Consider the following 23,477-nt stretch of genomic DNA (forward strand, 5'->3'; position numbering starts at 1 on the left):
AGCTGAACGGCACCCTCCACAACTAAGATTGAAAGGACAACAACTTGACTTGGAAAAAAGTCCTGGAAGTACACACTGTTTCCCAATAAAGTCCTGTTCTCCCTTTCCCAATAGAATCTTTAAAAAAAAAAAAATGATTCCACCTATAGGGTTCTACAAAGATGGGGCCTGACAATCATAGCTTCATAACTGTGTAGCTTCCTAGGGGAGACTAAACCATTCTATTCTGCTCAGAGACCTCTATCCATATTGTACACACTTACTACTTGGAAGAGCTTTTCATGGTTGGAAAGCATGACAGGCGCAAAACTAGTATTGGCTGCAATTTTACAGTTGTCAAAGGAAAGAAATGAAGAAAAACATACCGTGTGTCCCCAAAAATAAGACCTAGCTGGACAATCAGCTCTAATGAGTCTTTTGGAGCAATAATTAATATAACACCTGGTCTTATTTTGCTATAAGACCGGGAATATAATATAATACAATATAATACCGGGTCTTATATTAATTTTTGCTCCAAAAGATGCATTAGAGATGATGGTCTGGCGAGGTCTTATTTTCGGGTAACAGGATATAGGCATCAAGTAGATAAAATACCCAGGAATCTCAGAACTGAATTTAATCTGTTCTCAGGTAACTACAGTGATTTCAGAGAATGAGGTATAACTTCTCTCCAAAGTGCCCATCACAAAGACTTTTTAAATTATTCCGTTCTTGAGTTTGATAGTGAAGTCTGAGTAACAAGGAATACATGTCCTGAAATAGCCCCAAAGAAAAAAAGGGAATAAAAGATCGAGGTAATAGGCGACCTAGAAAAATATTTTGCTAGACTTATTAGACTCATCTCCTATGTGGAAAGCTTGGCAGACAAGTTGTATTTATAGCGCCCATACTCAGTGTAACTACCCTAAATATAGATATTACCCAGAGTACAAATCTCCTTGGAGGGGAAATTAATGTTCTTTCTAGTCATTTCTATGGAAAAATGTAGCCTGAATTTTAAACAGCAGATTCATAAACTTTGGGAACCCAACCCATTTGGAAGTTCAGGTTGTTGTGAAATTCTAAATATTCTTTAACAAAAAGTGGACTTCTCTGTAACTCTGCTCTCTCTCAATCTTGCAGTAGTACTCTCTTCTCTCATTTTGAAAATCCTACACATAGATTTTCTTCACTTCTAAAAAGAAACGTTGATTTCTCACTGTTATTTGATCTAAATCCAATAGCAAACAATATACTTGAAACCTCAAGTTTCCTTTTTTTATTTTAAAGATTTTATTGGGGAAGGGGAACAGGACTTTATTGGGGAACAGCGTGTACTTCCAGGACTTTTTTCCAAGTCAAGTTGTTGTCCTTTCAATCTTACTTGTGGATGGTGCCATTCAGCTTCAAGTTGTCTTGTCATTCTTAGCTGTGGAGGGCGCAGCTCAGCTCCAGGTCCAGTTGCCTTGCTAGGTGCAGGGGGCACAGCCCACCATCCCTTATGGGAGTCGAACTGGCAACCTTGTGGTTGAGAGGATGCGCTCCAACCAACTGAGCCATTTGGGAGCTCAGCGGCAGCTCAGCTCAAGGTGCCGTGTTCAATCTTAGTTGCAGGGGGCACTGCCTACTATCCCTTGTGGGATGCGAGGAATCGAACTGGCAACCTTGTGGTTGAGAGCCCACTGGGCCCATGTGGGAATCGAACTGGCGAACCGGCAGCCTTCGGAAGGAGTTAGGAGCACGGAGCTCCAACCCCCTGAGCCATAGGGCCAGCACTCAAATTTCCTTTTTGACTTTTATTATTCTCTAGTGTCATTACTCCCTCTAGAGGTAGAACTACCAACTGTAATTCTGGCAGGTGTTTGAAGTAATTCAAAACCACACATTAAACAAAAAAAGTTAACTTTCTCCTTGGGCTTGTGTTACTTTAACTAGAAAAAATTTAATCACTGTAACTTTTACAATAAATAGTGAATTTCCTATTGTCATTCAAGTATACAGATAAGCTCATCTAATATTTTATATAAGGATCATACACAGCCTCTTTTGAGACTAGTTATAGAGCTATTTACATACAGGAAAAATAAGAATTATGGAATCAATAGGTTCAATCTTATGTGAGTCTAAAATGTAGATCTGAGTCATAGATATGAGTAACAGATATTAGGATTAATATCAAATTTGTTATAAAAATGCATGAAGGGACCTTTTTCCTTGTAACTGATATAACATGTCGTAATTGGGAGGCCTAATGTTTAGACACAATAGCTCATAAATAGATGATATGCAGCAAGATATAATTTCATTTCCTTCTAACTCAGAGAGTAAGAACTCAGGGTTGTTAGTTTTTATTTACTCTTCTTTTAACCCAGAGAATCTTAACTCTGGCTGCACATTACAATCACTTAGGGAGTTTTAAAAAGATTCATGCTTGAGCTTCATTCCCAGAAAATAAGTTAGAATCTTTCCCAGTGGACCAGGGTAGCCAGTAGTTTTAAAAAGCTACTTAGCTAAAACTATAAAACTCTTAGAAGAAAACATAGGGGAAAATGACATTGAACTTGGAAATGGTTTCTTGGATATGACATTAAAAGCACGGGTAGAGGCCGGCCCGGTGGCTCAGGCGGTTAGAGCTCCATGCTCCTAACTCCGAAGGCTGCCAGTTCGATTCCCACATGGGCCAGTGGGCTCTTAACCACAAGGTTGCCAGTTCAATTCCTCGAGTCCCGCAAGGGATGGTGGGCTGCGTCCCCTGCAACTAGCAATGGCAACTGGACCTGGAGCTGAGCTGCACCCTCCACAACTAAGACTGAAAGGACAACAACTTGAAGCTGAATGGCACCCCCCACAACTAAGAATGAAAGGACAACGACTTGACTTGGAAAAAAAAGTCCTGGAAGTACACACTGTTCCCCAATAAAGTCCTGTTCCCCTTCCCCAATAAAATCTTTAAAAAAAAAGAAAAGCACAGGTATTACACAGAAAAAATAGGTAAGTTGAACTTCATCAAAATTAAAAAAACTTTTGTACAGCAAAGAACACTACCAAGGGAATAAAAAGACAACCCACAGAACAGGAGAAAATACTGGCAAAGCATGTATCTAATAAGGGATTAATATCCAGAACACATGCACATGAAAAGATGGTCAACATCATCAGTCATTAGGGAAATGCAAATCAAAGCCACAATAAGATACCATTTCACATCCATTAGGATGGCTATTATCAAACCACCACCACCAGAAAGTAACAAGTGCTAGCAAGAATGTTGAGAAATTGGAATCCTTGTGAATTGCTGGTGTGAATGTAAAATGGTTCAGCTGCTGTGAACAGTATGGTGATTCCTTGAAAAACTAAACATAGAATTACCATACGAACCAGCAACTCTACTTCTGAGTACATATACCCCAAAGAACTGAATGCAGGGACTCAAATAGATTATTTGTTTATCCATGTTTACGGCAGCATTCTTAACAGCCATTTTGGGGAAACAACCCAAAATGTCCACTGAGAATGAATGGATATACAGAATGTGGTATATACATACAATGAAGATTATTCAGCCTTAAAAAGGAGATTCTAACATATGCTATAACATGGATGAACCTTTAGGAAATTATGCTAAGTGAAATAAGCTAGACACAAAAGGACAGATATTATTTGATTCCGCTTACATGAAGTACCTAGAGTAGTCAAAATTTTTATAGAAACAAAAAGTACAATGGTGGTTACTAAGGGCACGTTGTGTGTGGGGGTAATGGGGAGTTATTGTTTAATGGGCGTAGAGTTCCATTTTGGGAAGATGAGAAAGTTCTGAGATGGTAGTGATACTTACACAACAATGTGAAAAGTATTCAGTGCCACTGAACTAACTGTAAGCTTAACAATAATTTATGGTAAATTTTGTTATATACATTTTACCATAATTAAAAAACAAAACCACTCAAGAGATTCTAATTTGCAGTCACAGCTGAGAACCAGTGTTCTAAATTAAAATGAGAATATGTCCAGTACAAGGGAGTATATCTGGTTTCTGATAGGAGGAAGAAAACAATCTATAATCTGGGGTTATGTTTATAAATTAAATTCGATCATTTCACAAATATTAAAGCTGTCTCTATTCTTTCCTCTAGAGAAAACACGTCATCTTTTCATATTGGTCCTCTTCAAAATCACAGTAACACTTACATTCTTTCCACAATAACTTTATAATAGGATCTTCTAAGTAACAAATACAAGGCTTTATTGAAGATTTATGGGCTAGAGGTACTATGATAAATGCTTTACCCAGTTATTGCATTTACTCTTCAAAATCACCACTAGAAAGCTAATAAATGGCAGAGCTGAGACTAAACTCCAGTATGTATGACTCTGCATATCTTTTTTTTAGCCTATTATTTGAACATTACCCACATTCCCAGTTCCATGTCATCGATATTCTTGCCACCTTCATTCACCTCAGTGCCTATGATCAAATCTTTAAAGTCCAGTTCACATGCTGTATCATCCAGGGCCTTTCCTGATGTCATCTACCAGGAAGCCAGAGCATTTAATCTCTACCTTTCTTATAAGAAGGTTGCATTACTTTTACTACGTATGCACCTATCTTGTAATCCCTAGGAAGATGCTGAACTAGTATGACTGCTGACTCCCTTAAGGATAGCTCTGGAGACACCAGAGGGAAAGCACCAAACAAAATAAACTTATGGAGACCTGGGATGGTCTGAATGTGACTGTATGTGTGGAATGAAGGGTAGGACCTCTGGATAAAAGATAAACCAGGAAGAAGGAAAACAAGAAATTTGAAACTCTGCTCTTGCTACCTGTTACCTTTGCTGTGTATAAACAATGCATGCTGCCTCACTTGCAGATACTGAGAACTCTGGTCTATGTTCAGGAGTTAAAAGTTAGGGCAGTCTAATATGAAGTTTTGCTGTGAAAAGCTAAGAGAAACAGGTGGAAACTAACCTAGGCAGCTGTCTTGCTCCTCCCTCTCTAAACCCCTAGAGCTGATGAATTATACTTTAAGATTAAAGAGACCAGCCTTTAAAATGCTGCTTTTGCCCAGCTCCTCCCCAAAGGGCGGGGAGCTATGTCTGGAGATGGTGTTTAGTGAGTACAGTCTTGTGGTGCCTGGCTTAGCAACCCTAGAGTTTACCCACCTTTATCCCTTAAAGTTATCACTGGGGCTGCTGACACAGGCTTCATCACTGGTTCTCAACCCAGGCTACACATTACAATGACCCAGGGAACTTGGCAAAAATGGTTACATCAACTTCTGGGTGGGGCTTGCACAGTCATAGTGTCTGTACAAGTATCCCCAGTGATTCTAAAGTGCAGCCAATTTGACAGTCAGTGGATTCTGGCCTGTCATTTATCCTTCTGCATTACTTGAGAACAGCTAATATCCAATAAGACATTTGAGGACCATGAGTATTTCATGGAAGAAAAACAAAGTGGATAATAAACTGTACCAAAGGCAGAAAGGATAACACAGGTTAATAATTTAAACTTCTTAATATAGAATTTTACACATGAAATCTATGTAACTTTACTAACAATTGTCACCCCAATAAACTTTAATTACAAAAAAAAGAATTTAAACTTCTTATAATATTAGAATGCAAAAGAAAGCAAAAAAGTACAGAAAGGATAAGTGTAAAGAATAGTTGAACTAGGGGCCGGCCCGGTGGCTCAGGCGATTGGAGCTCTATGCTCGTAATGCCGAAGGCTGCCGGTTCGATTCCCACATAGGCCAGTAGGCTCTCAACAACAAGGTTACCTGTTCAACTCCTCGAGTCCCGCAAGAGATGGTGGGCTCTGCCCCCTGCAACTAAGATTGAACACGGCACCTTGAGCTGAGCTGCCTGCCAGATGGCTCAGTTGGTAGGAGCGTGGGCTCTTAACCACAAAGTTGCCAATTCGACTCCCGCAAGGGATGGTGGGCTGCGCCCCCTGCAACTAGCAACTAGCAATGGCAACTGGACCTGGAGCTGAGCTGCACCCTCCACAACTAAGACTGAAAGGACAACTTGAGGCTGAATGGCACCCTCCACAACTAAGATTGAAAGGACAACAACCTGACTTGGAAAAAAGTCCTGGAAGTACACACTGCTCCCCAATAAAGTCCTGTTCCCCTTCCCCAATAAAATCTTAAAAATAAAAGAGTAGTTGAACTAAAAAATACAACAGATGGACTATGATAACAAAACGTATAAACCTGAGGAATGAACTAGATAGGAGACCAAATTGAGATAATCTTTCAGATGGAAAAAGCAGGCAAAACTCCAGAAAATAGTTATAGAAGACTAACATCCACATAATAGATGTCCCAGAAAAAGGAAAAAAGATGGTAAATAGAACATAGTTGAATAAATAATGGAGATAATTTCTCCAGAATAAGATGAAAAAAGCTCAGAATGATAGGGTCAGTTCTCAGAGTACCAAATAGGAGAGCAAGGAAAAACCTACACCTAGCAACACTGTAATAAAATTTAGAATATGAAATACAAAAGATTTTCAACAGAATGCTTAGTACAAAGCAGTATATAATAAGTGCTTTTAAAAAGATCAACAAAAGCATGAAATAAAGACACGATTGGATCTGTATGAGGCAGTTATATCAGATCAAATTCTACTAGGGAAATAAATAACATGGTTAAAATAAATGTTTATGGTAAGAAAGGAATAAGAACATTTTCATGTTAGTCAAGTGTCTTTTATATCTCAAGACTATAGTTGAAATTGATCCTGGCCAAATTAAGGTTTTATTTAGGGTACTATTTTCAGGAATACCTAAAACTTCTATTCTCAAGGTAGGTTTCAGTAAAGAAAAATCTTGTCTAGTTTAGATGTGCACATTTGAAACACAACACATTCAATCATCTGTTCAGAATGATTAAAAGCCCAGAGTGCTTAAAAAAGCCCAGAGCCCAGAGTGATTAAAAGGCCAGGAACTGTGGACGGAGATGAAGATGAAATAGTTATGGATTTAACTGTCAAACACTTCTAGTTTTCTAGTAACGGTCAAAAAACCAGACTTCTCATTAATACATTCTCAAAGAAATACTCTTTATCTTTTTCTGCTCATTTTTTGTAACAGTCATGGCAGAGGCTCATAGTTCTTCAGTAATGGCTTACCTGGTCAATATCAGCATTTCTTGGAAGAAAATAAACAATATTATTAGTGATCTTCTGGGACAGTCTGAAGATTTTGAAGGTGACAGTAGTTAAGGAAAAGTAACAAAAATAGCAGTAAATTTCTCATCAGGTTAAGTTCTTTCCTTATTATATCATAACCCATATGTATTTTAATATGTAATAATCAGGCACACATTTAAATCCCTTAATGGAACCTAAGAGAATTAACTAGCAGATTTTACAATTCAGTAGCACAGGTCAGAACCTATTTTTCATTTATCCTAGTGGTAGGCAACCAAGAGTTAGAAATACACACTCTCTTTCTGTATTTCCTAGTTATTGTGAAAATAGAAACAGCAGGAAAGCAAAATACGACCTCTTTCCAGTAAAGAATAAAGACAAATAACTGTCCATTGTAGTCTACATTCTAAGTTTTAATTAGCAATTTAGAAACATGTTTCCTGTTAGAGTCAAAAAGATGGTTCTTCCGGGGAGTAGAGATAAAGAAAGGGACAAATAATATGAACATTATTCTTTATGAACTAAGGGCTTGCTTCAGTATCTTGTAAGAATAACAGGAAAAATGTGAAGCTACACAGAGAATGAGCACAAGCCAGTGTGAACTGAAGAAAAGTTAAGGGACCATCACCCAGACTTTAGGTACAGGTCTTGAGAAAATTCCTAATTTCCAGACAATAATTCCAAACAATTAATGCTTTCTAGTTCTTGTTTTGTAATGGTAAAATTGGATAGTAACCAAAGGAAGTAAGACCCCATATTTGCTATAACTTTTGGAGATCCATCACCAGTTAATTTTTACATACTGTACCTGCTTTTTATGTAAAACTAGAATCTATCAAGTGCTATTAGCTCTTCTCCTCTTCACTAATTTCTTTCAAACACACATACACACACACACACACACCCTTCTCACAACCAGTGTTTGTGTAAATTCTTAGGACGTCTGAAGGATATCCATCAGGAGACATCATTGTCCTAATGTCAAAGGTCTCTGCAGTAGCGTAGTCTGGCCCTCCCCACGGGGGGCTGAGGAACACAACATCAGCCTTTAAATGAGAAGCCAGCAGCAGGAAATCTCCACAGATGAACTCTATCTTGTCCACTACCCCATAAACTTCTGCATTATTGCGAGCAAGATCAATCTTAACAGGATCAATATCAATGGCAATCACTAAAAACGGGAACAGAAAAGATGAGTCAAATGATATGGATTAGCAGTTATATAGAATAGAATAGTTCACCTTCTGATCAGTCTGTTTATTTTCTGTACAAGAATCCTTTTTAAAGATCAAGTGAGATTTGGTCTTATATACCAGAAATAGAGAATTTAATTAAAATTTTCTAATCTAAATTACAAAGATTCACTTATGTTGTACCAAGAAAACACGACTGAAGGACATGGCTTTCAGAGTTGTCTCACTCAGCCAGCTTTACCAAAGCAGCGCTAATCGCCACCAAGTATCTAAGAGCCCAGAATGTGCTCATCAGCACTGTGCTCTGTGCAGTGTGAGACCCGAGCAGCAAATACTTGGAAAGGCCCCTGACTGCACGTAAGGCCTATAAATGCTAAGATGTCTGGGAAGACATCTTCAAAATCTCTTCAAAATGAGGCAACCTCCAAAGAAGACAAATGTGACAACTTCTACAGTAAAGCAAAATAAAACAAATTTTGAGAAACCTAGATAGCCAACTTATGAATAAATGTAAAATCATCTACTGCTGATGTTTAAAGAGACATTTTAAGTAGACGAAACACGACAACGTTATGTTTTCACCAAAAGGGCTTTCATTAAATTTATTGCAATTTCATAATTAGCAATGCAAATATAAGTTAAATTTAGGTTACTCATGTCCTGCATTAAGTACACCTGTACGTGCACTAGTGTGTTAGCTAGTGGCAATATTTTATATTTGGAAGGGCTAAGTGGAACCCTGATGCATACATCATGGTTGTCAAGGAAACAGCTGTTTTCTAGAAAATGTTTTCAAAATGTTAACACTTTTGAGATACAATGCAGGAAACAAATCACTTGAACAATGAATACAAGCAGCAATTATGCATTGCAAAATCATGCATTTACAATGCTATTTTTTCTGTTCTAAATAAACTAACATTCATTTTTGTAAGAGAAAGGATGAAAATATCCTTTTTAGCTGTTCAATCTGCTACATTTATAGTACAGAGACAGATGGAAAGACATGCTGACAATACCAAAAAGTCAATGGAAAAAATGACTTTCAACATCAAATATATTCAGTTAATCTTCATGTTTTCATGTGTACTTCCCTTGGAGGAAGACTTTGTTTTTAGGCCTAACAGAATGTAAGCACTTAATGTATCACATAAATGAAATGCTGACAAATGCTGGATGACACTATATGGAACTGTAATAATGGCAGCCACCAGCCACATGTGGTTATTACCTTTAAACTGATTAAAATTAAACAATATTAAGTATTTAGATCCTTGGTTACACTGCCACATTTCAAATGCTCAACGGCCACTTGTGTCTAGTGGCTACCATACTGGACAATGCAGATATAGAACATTTATATCATCACAGAAAGTTCTAAAGAGTAGCACTGATACAAAAGTACTGGAAGACACAGAAAGGGGAAAAATCTTTAACAATAGAAAAATGTAAAACTGGATTCTCTAACCATTTAGTTGGGTATATGCATAGATAACAACTATCTGAGTGGAAATAAGTCTAGTGAAAATAAGGGTAAATAGTGAATTCAGGGAAAACAGGAATAATTGCTATTCCAGTAAATATGAAGATAGCTTTCACCCTGGAGACAACAACAAGTTAGGACATGTGCTCTGGAGCACAGCAGTGATTGAACAAGGGCACACACAGTTCACCTGCATTGGTCTTAAAATCAGTGTTAAGTTTCACCTCATCATTTTCTACCTTTTCTATTATCCTTTTCAGAACCATATGGTTTCCTAGGTAACATTAAAAACTTTATATACTCAAATGAAATTTACTGAAATGGAAGCTATATGTAAACTATAAGGACATTGGGGGAAAGAAACATTTTCAGAGTATGACTTAACAACTGATGCCTCTAATATATCACATTATACTACACTTTAAAAAGAATTTAGAAAGAACAGGAATATCAGGTTCAGAAAAAAATGAGTAAAAGCCCTGGCTTCACAACTCAGCTATATCTATTTGGGCAGACTATTCAATTTCGTGAAGCCTTCTTTTCCCTGGGAAACAGCACATGTCTACTTACTTGACACAGTTCCAGGCAGATAGATAGTAATAGAGGTTTTCTTTTTTGTGATTCCAAAGTAAAGCTACTACAGGGATGATCTACTATGTGAAAGATTTTTAGTGTCTTAGAATGTTAAAGCTGAAAGATATCACAGAAGTTATCTCAAGTTAATGTCTCCTTTAAGGTTAAATGACGCCCAAAATCATAAAGGTAGTGAGTGGCAAAGCTGGGACTCCCAGGCTACTCTTCTTTTCTTCTAAAGAATAGTTTCCCAATTTTAAAATTTTTAGTTTTCTATAATATAATCTTGGCTCCCCTAAGTGGGGTCTGTGTAATCTTAGGCAAGTTACTTCATCTCTTTATTTTGCAGTATTTCTGTGAAACGTAGATAGTAAACGGTGTACTTTACAAGACTACTGACTAAATACATAGTGAGCACTTACATCTGTTTGTGACAGTGTATGCTTTATATATGCTAGTTATCATTTTAAATATTTGGCATTAAGTTAATAATTATACATTAAATTTCAGCAAAGATACGCTGACGCAAAATGAAACATTTACAGAATAAATTGAAAATAAATTCTTTTTCTTCCACTGGTGGCTAATTACCTCTCTTTCCGGTTAAGGCAAACTGAATGGTATTTCCTCCAACTCCACAAAATGCATCTACTATAATGTCACACTTGAAGGACTGACTGACCCGGCCAGCAATGTGTTCAGCGATCTTCTCAGGTGTAACTGAAAACCAGCCCTCTGCGAACAAAGAATATTTCTATTAAGAGGTTCAATTTCAAGAAGCCAAGCTGAGCATAAACATAGCAAGCATTACTATATGATATACATTTAAAAAAAAAAAACTTAATTTCTCTTTTCAAAACTTATAAATAACCTACTTTTAAAGAAAAGTTCTACAAAGCTTGTTAGTAGAAAGGAGCTACTGCTCCATTTCCATTCCTAATTTCCACAAGAGCAACCACCTCAATTCTGGCCCGGTTCTTTTGCAATGTATCTCCAAAAACTGAATGTAATTTCGATTTTTATATTTCAGTATTAACTATTATCTACTATGGAAAATGGAAAGTTAGCTATTCTAATTGGCCAACTCCCCAAACTCCAGAGTTTCCCAATTATTTAATTCCTAATGGGGAACGCAATGAACCAGACTTGTACTGGATACTTTGGAAAAATTCAAACATTTTTAAAGGTTCAGGAAAAACAAGAAGCTGATAGCAAAAGGCTGCAAAGCTGTAGGAATAGCAGAACTCTCACTGTTTTCAGAAATGAGGTCCCATGACCATGCCAGAGGAAAGAGTATACTGCTTTCCTTATTTCCCAATAGAAGAAATTTATATTTTTCAGAAAGCTATTTCTCTGAAGAAAATGATGCACCAATTTTCCTGTTTCTTTTCCTTACCGAAACATTAAATGGCTCCTCACTGCTGGAAGAATAAGAATATAAAGTCCTTTTACAGAATTAAAAGCTTTTATCCAGTCTTATTTCTCCCAACAAATTCCCTTGCATTTTTCTCAATACATAACATTTTGTAAATAACTATAAGAGGTTCATAGACCCTGAAATGCCACCAGTGGTCAAGACCTCCTGATTTTGACCGTGGGTAAACACCTAATTTATGTAGCCCCAATATGAAAATAAGCATCAACCTGCAGAATTAAATAAGCTATTCAAGGTCACAGCAGGGAAACTCAAGAAAGAATTAAAAGTTTCCAGGGTTAATATTAAATTACATCTTTTTTGTCCCCCCAAGTCAAGTAGTTGTCCTTTCAATCTTAGTTGTGGAGGATGCCGTTCAGCTTCAAGTTGTTGTCCTTTCAGTCTTAGTTGTGGAGGGCGCAGCTCAGCTGCAGGTCCAGTTCCCGTTGCTAGTTGAAGGGGGCGCAGCCCACCATCCCTTGCAGGAGTCGAACCCGCAACCTTGTGGTTGAGAGGACGCGCTCCAACCAACTGACCCATCTGGGAGCTCAGCGGCAGCTCAGCTCAAGGTGCCGTGTTCAATCTTAGTTGCAGGGGGCAGAGCCCACCATCCTTTGCAGGACTCGAGGAATTGAACTGGCAACCTTGTGGTTGAGAGCCCACTGGCCCATGTGGGAATTGAACCAGCAGCCTTTGGAGTTAGGAACACGGAGCGCTAACCACCTGAGCCACCGGGCTGGCCCTAAATTACATCTTTTTGCACTAGGTATTTCTTCCTCAGATATTCTGTTGAATAATCTATCAGTTTCTTTTGCTATCTATCCTAAGATGCTACAAATACAGACTAAACCTGAGTTTGAAAATTAAAAAAAACATATATAACCAAACTGAGAGACACTAGAAAATAACTGGCTGCTATTCTTTGGAAAATGTCAAAGTCATGGAAGACAAAAAAGGCTGAGGAACTATTCCAGATTAAAGGAAAGTAAAGAAACACAAAATTTAGATGCAATACACGATCCTGTACTAGATGGAAAAAAATGCTATAAAGGATGTGATTAGGATAATTGATAAAACGAGAGTATGGATTGTAGATCACAATATTGTAACAAGGATAACTGGATCAGAAAAAACACACAGACACAGAAACACACACACACACACACACACACAGAAGGATAAAGCAAATGTGGCAAAATGTTAAAAAATAGCTGAATTTGGGTAAAGTAGATATGAAAATTTTCTTATTACTCTTGCAAGTTTTCCAATGGTTTGAAATTATTTCAAAATGAAGCTAAATATTACATATATATTTTACCTCTGTCCAGCTTAATCCCATCATCAAAACGGGAGAAGAGCCTGTATCTCTGGGCCCAGTATTTTGCCAGCTTAGGAACAGCAGCTATCTCAGGAGGCAGACCAATTGCCTTTTTGTTCTTCTTTTTCTTCTTCTTCTTTTTAATTTCAGCTGCAATAAAAGAATATGAAGAATACAGATGCTCACTTTGAAGAAAGGATATCACAGGTGAATTTACCCAGAAGTGCAGCCACATCAAACAGTTACAATTTGGGATTCTGCCCCAGAATGTGTGCAATGACATACCTGGGGAAGTAGGAGAGCATAATGGAAATAGCACTGACTTCAGATTACAGCCTCTAGCTTGCTACTTACTGGCTCCCCGATTTTGGAAAAGTAATCGAGGCTCTCTAAGCTCTGATTTTTTTAAAAAAGGAATGAATGAATAAGTAGTATTTTACCTACCTACTTCACAGATTGTTAGGAGATATGTGAAGGTACTATTACAGTTATAAAAGTTAATACTTCTGCTAGATAAGACACTGTTTTAGTTGGTGAACTATAGAAATCCAAATTCCCGTCTTTAAAATAAAATTTGCTAAGGACTTATTAAATTCTAACTCTCAGCTACATCAATCCTCTAAACCCAGCCATGACCTAGAAGTCATAGGGCCACTGAGAAATTGAAAGATGGGTCACTAATTCTAGAAAAAGATCTCAGTGGTAGATGAGGGGAAAGGGGATCAAATATATGGTGATGGAAGGAGAACTTACTCTGGGTAGTGAACACACAATGGGATTTACGGATGTATTACAGAATTGTACACCTGAAATCTACGTAAATTTACTAACAATTGTCACCCCAATAAACTTAAAAAAACACACGATCTGATTCATTCAGAGACTGACTTTTCTTAGATAAACGATTTTTATTAGTTTGGTTTTTTGGTTTCAGTTCTGAGCAGATCAGAAGATGACAACTAAGTATAATGACAAAAAGTGATGCCGACAAATAAAACTCTATTACGTTTAAATGGTCCTCAAGGATAGGACCATGTCTTAATATGGTTATCTGATCACTGCAAATAGATAAAGCTGTCATCAGCAGCAAAGTGCAGCGAAAGGTTCACAAGAGAAGGAATACTGACATTTTGAGTGAATGACCCTTACAGTGTGAGACCATCCTGTACACGACTGAACCTTAAGTACTAAATGCCAGAATTCCCCAGTCATTCTGACAACCAACATCTTCCAAATGCCCCTGAAATAGTAAGAACTACCAGTACTGTGACAAGTGGTGAAGAGGGAAGTAGGGTAGGGGGGAAAATGGGATTTAGGAATCAAACAACTTGGTACTGTGTCCTAGCTATGCCACTTACTGGCTGTGTGACCTCAGAAAACTTCTTAATTTCTCTGAGCTTTAATTTCTGTATTTATAGAACAAAGCTAATTCCACCTACCTCATTGGGTTATTTTACAGATTAAATGAGAATAAGGCTCGTGAAAGTATTTCAGAAATTTCAAGAGCACATGAACATGAGTTATACATAAAAAAATTGTTGCACAATAAAAATATTTAACTACCATAAATATGCTGTTTAGAAAGAAAAGAAGTATGTGATATAGTTATCATAGATCTAGACACACACATGCATGTATGAAGAAAAAAAAAATCAAGATTCAAATGAGGTTATATTCCTCAAATACAAATTAAGAAAGAAATCATCACAATAAATATAATTGTTCCATTAGGGCAAGTTTGAAATAACTCATCAATAAAAATGAATACTATTTCAAATAAAAATTTCTCCCTTTAAAAGCCTCAATGTTTCATTGAATATAATTATTATTTTTTAAATTATAAAAGAACATTTGCTGTAAAATAAATTCAAATAGTACAAAAGGGCATAAAATGAAAATGCTACTGTTCTCCACTCGTTATAGCTAACTACTGTAAATACTTCATGTCAATGTACCATCCAAAAACAAATTACCACTATTCACAGCCACTAAAAAAACAAAAAAATTAGAATGATCAAAATGAAAGGCAGGACAATACTAAATCTCAACAGGGATAAAACGACTGGCCACCTTTAGACCATGGCAGAGACCAATCTTAATGGCACAGACTGAGGTACTCAAACACAGTTCTGCCATATGCTTTCCCTTTGATTTTATCATGATTGGCAACAGTAAAGTGTGCTCTGGGTGCCAAATCATTGCCATTAGCACATTCCCACTTAATATGCCTTCTTTCAACATAAATATAAATTGCAGTAAATCCTAAGTGAAAACTGGAAAAACATTAAAAAGAAAATGTATTTATCTAAATCCATTAGGAAATTGAAGCACATTTAGCCTTACCTTCAGGTTCTACCTGAACAGAGTCTGTTATATCCTGAGCAACACAATCCTCATCTGTAACAGCTGCGACTGTGCTGTCCCCTTCACATTTTTCTGTTTCAAGTTCACCAGCTGAAGCAATGGCGTGACACTTTTCAGGTTCTGGATTGCTCCTCTCCAGTGGGTTATCACCTTTTGTAACAGACATTTCTTGTTCTGAATCACTGCTTGTGCAAGTGTCTTGCACAGTGTCATGAGAGACTGACTCCTGCGAAGCTTCCTCATCCACTGGTTCATTGACCCATTTCAGGAATTTTTCTACCTGAAATTGTATGACGTTACAAGAAGGAATTACTTCCAATTACAGAGAATATTCCTACCTGCTTTACCATTTGTGCCCTGACTGATAAGCTGCATCACAATTATTAGCTCTGGTAAGAACACTGATTAGTCAAGCTAATGTGAGTAAGTAATTCCAAGCTAATTGCACTTTGTTATCTGGACATATCATGACCTTATTAAAGATTACTTTAAGAGGAAGAAAATATCAGATTAAATACAAGACTATGGTCTTCCTGTTATCAATTAACACTAAGAGGACAAAGCTGAACTCTTCCAGTAGTTTTCCATAAAGACTTCTAACAATATAACTGTCCGATGTGGTATTACCATTATAAATGTACCTACCTATAATTAAGTCATTGATTTTAGTTTTCAAATTATATAGAGCTTTCTGCAATGTCCAGGCTATAATCTATGTTAAACGGTGCTCAGCACCAAAGATAAACTTTAAAAAGATTTTGTGTTAATCTGTTTATAAGAATAAAAACCAGTGCTATCTTGGAAAGAATGAGAGCTGCCTTTTAATGAAGCAATGAGAGCCAGTAAGATGATTCCTAAAAACTAAGCTTTTTCTATGAAATGTTAACAAGGCTCAAGGTCAGATGATATATACTTTCTTGCAAACTTCTGTAACACAAATATTCTTCACAACAGACCTTCATGACCTTCCTAAGACTTAGGAAATTAGACCAAGAATGGTCGACAGAAGATGGGCATGGATAACGACCCATGATGCATAGGGATAACTTCCTTTGATGCATAGGGATGGTGCCTATGCATCAATCAGATATCTAAGGACACGACAGCCACATTTATTTTTTTCCTGAGCAATACTTAGCAGTTGTTTCTGTTCTTCATTTACAGATGAATGTATGGGGACTATTACATCCAACACATTATAAAAGGTCCTATAGGACTGATTGAACTGATATTGGGAATCTGTTCCAGATATAAGTAGGGCCACTAAAATATTAAAATAACACCAGCAATCAAAACATCTGGAATACAATAAATGTAAAACCAGCTATAAATTTGTTGCATGTTTTGGAAGAATACTGGAGTTAGGAAGGATAACGTACACTGGGGGAAAAACAAAGTCATGATGGGGTCTGAGATTTGGTTCTGTTGACTTAAAAGAACTGCTGAGATGTGACTGATAAAATGGTTCTGCTCACCCAGAAGGTGCTTTTTTTCTATAATGGAGAAGGATCACTCATCAAACCAAGCAAAAGCAATTTCAATTACTTTTGTTTTCCAGGTAGTTAGAGGACAGGTACAGCAATGTCCAGGAAAGGGAACATGAATATTCTTGTTAACAATGTGAATAATTAAATTAGCCTTGAGTCTCATGTCATTAGGATGGACTTGTTAGTGCAAAGTTTAAACAGTCACCTTTAGATGACCCCAAAATTAAGGATTACAATAAAAGCTGTATCAGACATTGGACTTCTAGGATTCTATTTAGCCTAAAACAGATGAGAAATTTCCACTGTCTGTTACCACATACACAAGGCAATTTTACCTGTTTATCTTCCCAGAAACTACTACTTTGTAGCTTTTAAAACATCCTCTTTTCATATTATCAACTTAATCTTTTCCAAATTTAGTTTGCACAATATATGCCTTTAGGAAGCAAGGGGGAAAGAATTTTAGGTATCCTTATATTTGGTAGAAGCAGCGTATCCATTTGAAAACAATAATTTTAAGGAGTCAGGCTCACAAAATGAAATTATATCTTTAAATATAAAAGAAAATTTATACATACCTTACTCAAAGCTTTGCTTTTCTTGAAACATGTTTTTTCTGATTCTTCAGTAAAGAAAATATGCTTGTTTTGCATACTGATTTGTCTTCTCATGTCCAAGAACTTTGACTTATACTTCACATCTTTCTGTAGATACCTTACTCGCCTATGACTAAAATTTGAAATTCCACCATATCTGTGACCAAATCAAAAGAAGTTGATTGAAATCTTAAGTTCTGAGTTTGTTTCCTTATATGAAAAGAAAACAAATATTTTCACTATTTTTCTATTAGCAGCTAGTATCTTAATTTCCTTTTTCTAACTTATGAAAATTATGGAATAAAGTTCAAAATGCAGAAGTTTAAGGTCTAGTTTGTATGTTAATTCTCAAGTAAATGTGAAACACCAAACTTGGATTATCAGCATATCTTACATAGAGCAGAAAGTAGAAATTAAGTAGTAAAATAAAGAAATAGCAGAAAAATACAACCCACTGCAGTTGGAGAAATATAATTTTTTCTTACAATGAGGTGATGCCAAAGCTCTTTATCACATATCTGGATATGTTCGAATTATCTTAAATGTGGTCACTAAATACTTAACCTAAATGAATCTGAACTCACCAAAAAAGCAAACCCATATTATTAAAATAATTAGAGACTGTCTTTTGATGTAACCATTTGCATTTTTCCTGTCCTGAAAGATGTATACATGTATCTGCTATGAAGCCTTTTTTGACTATATAAGTCACATTAACTTCCTCTCCTACGGACTATTAGACACTTATGAGTGTAACATATAACTTAGCACTTATAAACTCCTAAACAGTTTGGTTTTAAATGTCAGGTGTTATCTTCTAGCCATATTAAATACTTCTTTGTAAAAAGTGTATCTTATCTTTCCCTTTTAAATAAAACTGGGTGCTCTAAATAGAGAGAGAATAGTTAAATCCAAGGTAAGAGAATAAATCTCAATAAGTGTATACTAGCAAGAACTACCCAAGCAATTTCTCCATAAAATTACAAATGGGTAGAAATAAACTCTGCCAGGAATTTAAATGTGACACTATCAGGAAAATCCATTATTTTAGTAATCTTTTTTATCTTTAGCCTTAAAAGACTATATGAACTACAATTGCTCTGAAGTACCATACGGAGAAATAACTGACAGTCTTTTAAAAAAATATTCACAGTATTATAATTATGAGCATGTATTTCTGAACTGATTTGGATTTAATTTAGGTCAACCTATGTCCTTTTCTTGCTGACTTCATAATATGTAGTTTCACAACTAACAAAATATGTCTCAACTCTCAGAAACATCAAAGACCTTAACTTTGATTTAAGTTACTGGTGCAAGCTGACCAGTAGGTAGGTCATCAGTGTGCCTTAAGTACGCAGTTTAGTATTCATGTCATGTGCAATAATCTCATCAGTTTCCTTGTATTTAATTCTTAGGTATGTAATCCCATAGATCATTTACACTTTCTGTATACAAAAGTTCATAGCAGCTTTATCTATAACAGCAAAATACCACATATAATCCAAATGTTCTTTAATAGGTAAATGGTTGGACAAACTCTGGTACCCCTATACAATGGAATACTGTTCAGCAATATGAAGGAATGAATTATTGGTACAGGCAAAAATCTGGGGTTACCTCAAAGGCATATGCTTAGACCTTAGGAAACTACCTCGCTGTACATACAGGATAGTCAATTAGATACAAGGCCTCACTGAAAGGATCAGGTAAATGTACTCATAAGGCAGGGTGTCATGGTATATTATTGAACGAAAAAAGTAAGCTGCAGACTATGTATAGTATGATTTCCTTTCTGTATTTTATAAAAAGAGAGTAAGATGTGTGTACATGTACATAATCATAAAAACATACATGAATAAATTAGAAAGAATATATGCCAAACGATGCTTATCTCTCTAAAGTGAAAGGAAAAATTTTCACTTTATACTTGTTACTTCTATTTTGTTTAAGTTTTACTACTGCCAAAATATAAAAGAAAAAAGGTTACTGCAGATTTGAACTTTTTATGGCATGTTCACTATACCCCTCAGATGTACACAGAGATATGTGATACACTAGGTGAAGACAGAACCATGCTTAGAAATCTCAAGAGCTGGGCTTGAATCCCTTCTCTTCAGCAAATGATGTGATTGTGACCAAGTCAAACCCTCAGGAGCTGTAATTACTTTCTCTATGAAATTGGAGTAACAACACTGGATTGCTATGAAGCATAACTGCGTTAATTAATACATGTGAATACATCAAATGTATGGTGATACCTCTACAATTCTTACTAACAAGAGAGGTTAGTGTTTTAATTGTAACATCTTAAGTGCTATAAAATATATCATCATTATTAGCTATCTGAATATCAGAGAGTTTTAAGACGGCTGAAGTGTTTAACATGTAGGGACAACAGCACTTAGGTATAATTACTTTTGTCCTGAGCCATGCTTGAATCCTAGAAGGGAACCATTGTCATCAAAGTCTGAATCTGGATTTTCATCGATGTCCAGTTCATGGCTAAAGAAATAAACAAAAGGTAAATACTGATAAGCCGTTACCACCAGAGCCCCCCAGTTCAGGCAAATATCAACAGGTACATATAGTCAACCTATGCAAACTTTCCCATCATAACAATCAACCACAGTTCACAAATCCAGAAAGACAGGAAAAAGAACACTTTAACTAGGATTTTTCCAAATGAGATAAAGTACCCAGCAGTGTTTGGAACACAGTAATAAGCACTCAAATCTTAAAAAACGTTAAGTAATTATCTCTATTCCCGAACACGGTACAAACATGGATCTCTCCATTCTCCTTTGGGAAAACACCAGTAAAAGCTGCCGCCTTAAACTAATCTCCTAGAAAAACACCTCTAGAGGTTTTTCTGAAAAACAAGGAAACATTTAAGTAACAAGCCAACCAAAAAAATTACAAAAGAAAAAATATTGTTGTGAAGAATAAGATTGTGATACAAATGATATTAAGTAACCCAAGATCATCCATCTATTGGGGATAACTTTTAATGCTCCCTACTATCTGGGAGACAGTAACAAGTAAACAAAAATGATGAGAGACTATTTGTACCAACTAAGTTATACTCACTGAACATTTATGGAGGAACTACTGGGTCCCAGGAATGCAAGTGCACATACAGTCTGCCTTAGGGAACTAATGGAGGAGTTAACAAGCAATGCCTACTATGCAGAAGAAACACAGCAAAGGTATGCTTTTATCTACTAAGTTGCTGAGCCTCTAAAGCTTGTTTAATGTTTTTCTAGACGCTGTATGGAATATAAAAGTCTTATGTGGAGCACTTCATATCCTGTCAAAGAAATGTTTCCAGCTAACGTCCAAATTCTAAAATCCATCCTTTCCTTGTATTTCACATCATTAGCTTTTGACCATATGCTACACCTTACATTCTTTTTTTTTTTTTTAATTAAAGTTTATTAGGGTGACAATATTAGCAAAGTTACATAGATTTCACGTGCACAATTCTGTAATACATTATCTATATATCACATTGTGTGTTCACCACCCGGCGTCAGTTCTCTTTCCATCACCATATATTTGATCCCCTTTACCCTCATCTACCACCCCACATTATTTTTTATTTGTTTAATTACTTGTATCAATGGTATACCAGAAAGAGTACTGTCTCTGAAAGAGTTGGACTGAACTCTAGCTTTTGAGCTGCCATTGTTGCTGTATAAATCTGGGTAAGGTATTTATCCTTGTTTTGTCTTAGTATTCTTATCTACAGAAAAGAGCATTAGATTTATCTGATATATTTCAGCAATAAAATTCTGTGACAATATATACCCAGAGTTTTGAAAAAAAATTAAAACTTCCTCGATAAAGAGGCCACACCTACTTATGTATATATTACTAATTGATAGCTACTAAGTGTCAGATATATTACGTTATCCCAATGATCTCACAAAAAAGGCATCAGTTCCATTTTATAGATAAAAAATTATCGTAGAAGAGGCAGAGTTGGGATCTGACCATGTTCCAAAGCCCCAGGTCTTGCCTTATCTCTTCTCCTCACAGGATTAGCAGTGTTGTAATGTATCAAGCACTTTATAACTGTTCACTCGTGGACAGAGTGCTTATGCTAACATGTTCTGGAGAAACGTAACATGCAACTTACCTCCTCTTGAGTTTGCTTGGCTTGTGTTCAGGTGGATCTTCCTCATTCTCATCTCCATCAGTACCGCTGGGGTGTGGTCTTTCTTTGGCTGTGTGTGCTTTTGAAGATTCCTGTGAATCTAAAGCGGCAGAGATAATACTGTGGATTTCCCCCTTGGTTTGACAATTCTTCTGCCATTTGCAAAGGTGATCCAAATATTTCAGTGCCTTTCCTGCATTGAACTGTATGTGCACATGAGACAAAGTGCCAGACTACATCTACCAATTCTGCGTATCTAGATGAAGAGTCTGAGCGTAAAAAAATTAGAGCAATGTCTATTAAAGTTTAAAAGTTTCTATGATGTAACTACTTAAAAAGTGCACTAAAACTACTTTTTTCCTGATAACTGTTCAAATCTACACAAACTAATCCACAAAGTTACCTTTTTCATAGCTGTTAAGACATTTTGACGGAATTTTCATCTCAATGACTCTAAAGATGGCATGATCACATTGACTAAAATTAATCTCTTTATTAAGAAGCAAATACATCTCATTGTCTCTAATACAGTTCTTAATAATAGAAGTAACAGAAAAATAAACACCACCATTTAAAAAGAGGATTAACTTGCTATGGCTTTGAGGTCATGTCTGTCTTAGTTCTGTATTTCTTCAGACTGGAACAAAGTAGGTGGTGGAACTGGAAGCGGAGAGGTGTTTGCAATATAGAAGTGGGAAGTTTTGACTGTGCAAGGACAGAATATTTCAGGTAAACGTCCAACCACAAATAGTAGAAAAAATACTTACAGAGAAATGCACTATAGACCTTATGTTTTAATCTCAATGGAGAATCAAAAACAAATCAAAATCTAGAATTCTCAAATCGGTCCTGATGGCAGTCACAATGGAACTAATTACAGAAATGGTCATAATTAAGGGAACAGGAAATAGAAATGGTCAATCTATACACATAGCTTAGGGAACAGGCAATAGAAGACAGACTGTGAGGTTCACTGTGTGACAAAGCAAAAACGTAGGAAGGGAGGATAATCAAAAGGAGTAACACGAAGCAGTAAGATAGGGGCCAATGCATTGACCAATATACACATTTCAAGTTTTATTGTCAAAATAAGTATAGAAAGTAATGAGTAGAGTATTGAAGAATAGCGAAAGACTAATATAAAATAATCACATAAAAAGGATAACGGCAGCAAAATAGAAAGGAATGAGAATACTGTACTAAAGTTAAGCTCCATTCTAACAGAACAAAGAGAATAAAGTAGATAGAGCTCTTTAGTGACTCTCTAGAGGACTTTCAACTAGATGAAGTAAGATCCGCAACCTGAGATGAGCAAAGCAAACCTAACTGTTAGATAAAAGGCCAAAACCTTTTGCTTCATATAGGACTAAGGCTGAGAAGTCCCTATGAACCAGACTTCCAGTACCAAACATCAAGGATGCCAAGGTAACATCTTAGTGGCCTTCAGGAAAAATCCAAGTTATAAAAATTTCCTCCTCTCCCATTTTCCTGGTGCCTTCAGTTAGCAGTACCCTTTCCCTAGCAAGAGCCTTCTTATCCACTCTTAACTTCTCTTAGCACCCCTCTTACTGGCTTTCTTTAGTCCTGACAGTGGCACCAGTCTGCATTACGATTTTTTTTTTTTTTTAATCACTTAGGCAGGAGTCAACCAAGTTCCTTAGCCTGGGTATTTTGAGAATCCTGAAATCAACCCTTCCAGTTATAAGTTAATATCATGTCCTGCTGAGATTCCCTATAGAGCAAGACT

General features: G+C 36.4%; 1 protein-coding gene across 2 annotated transcripts in view; it reads right to left on the reverse strand.

Annotated features, from left to right (window-relative positions):
- The window catches only part of TGS1 (trimethylguanosine synthase 1), a 43,145-nt gene that overhangs the window by 12,757 nt on the left and 6,911 nt on the right, over positions 1-23,477 (reverse strand). For both annotated transcript variants that reach the window (XM_019711075.3, XM_074319028.2), the window contains exons 5-12: positions 21,713-21,830; positions 19,990-20,076; positions 17,554-17,728; positions 15,468-15,768; positions 13,125-13,274; positions 10,984-11,127; positions 8,098-8,314; positions 7,123-7,201 (exon numbers count right to left, since the gene is read on the reverse strand). In XM_019711075.3, coding sequence (XP_019566634.3) covers positions 7,123-7,201; positions 8,098-8,314; positions 10,984-11,127; positions 13,125-13,274; positions 15,468-15,768; positions 17,554-17,728; positions 19,990-20,076; positions 21,713-21,830 — 1,271 coding nt within the window. The remainder of the gene's footprint in view (positions 1-7,122; positions 7,202-8,097; positions 8,315-10,983; positions 11,128-13,124; positions 13,275-15,467; positions 15,769-17,553; positions 17,729-19,989; positions 20,077-21,712; positions 21,831-23,477) is intronic.

This window comes from Rhinolophus sinicus, chromosome 7 (genome assembly GCF_057876585.1).
Source record: "Rhinolophus sinicus isolate RSI-liver-muscle chromosome 7, RSI-T2T, whole genome shotgun sequence".
Taxonomy (NCBI): domain Eukaryota; kingdom Metazoa; phylum Chordata; class Mammalia; order Chiroptera; family Rhinolophidae; genus Rhinolophus; species Rhinolophus sinicus.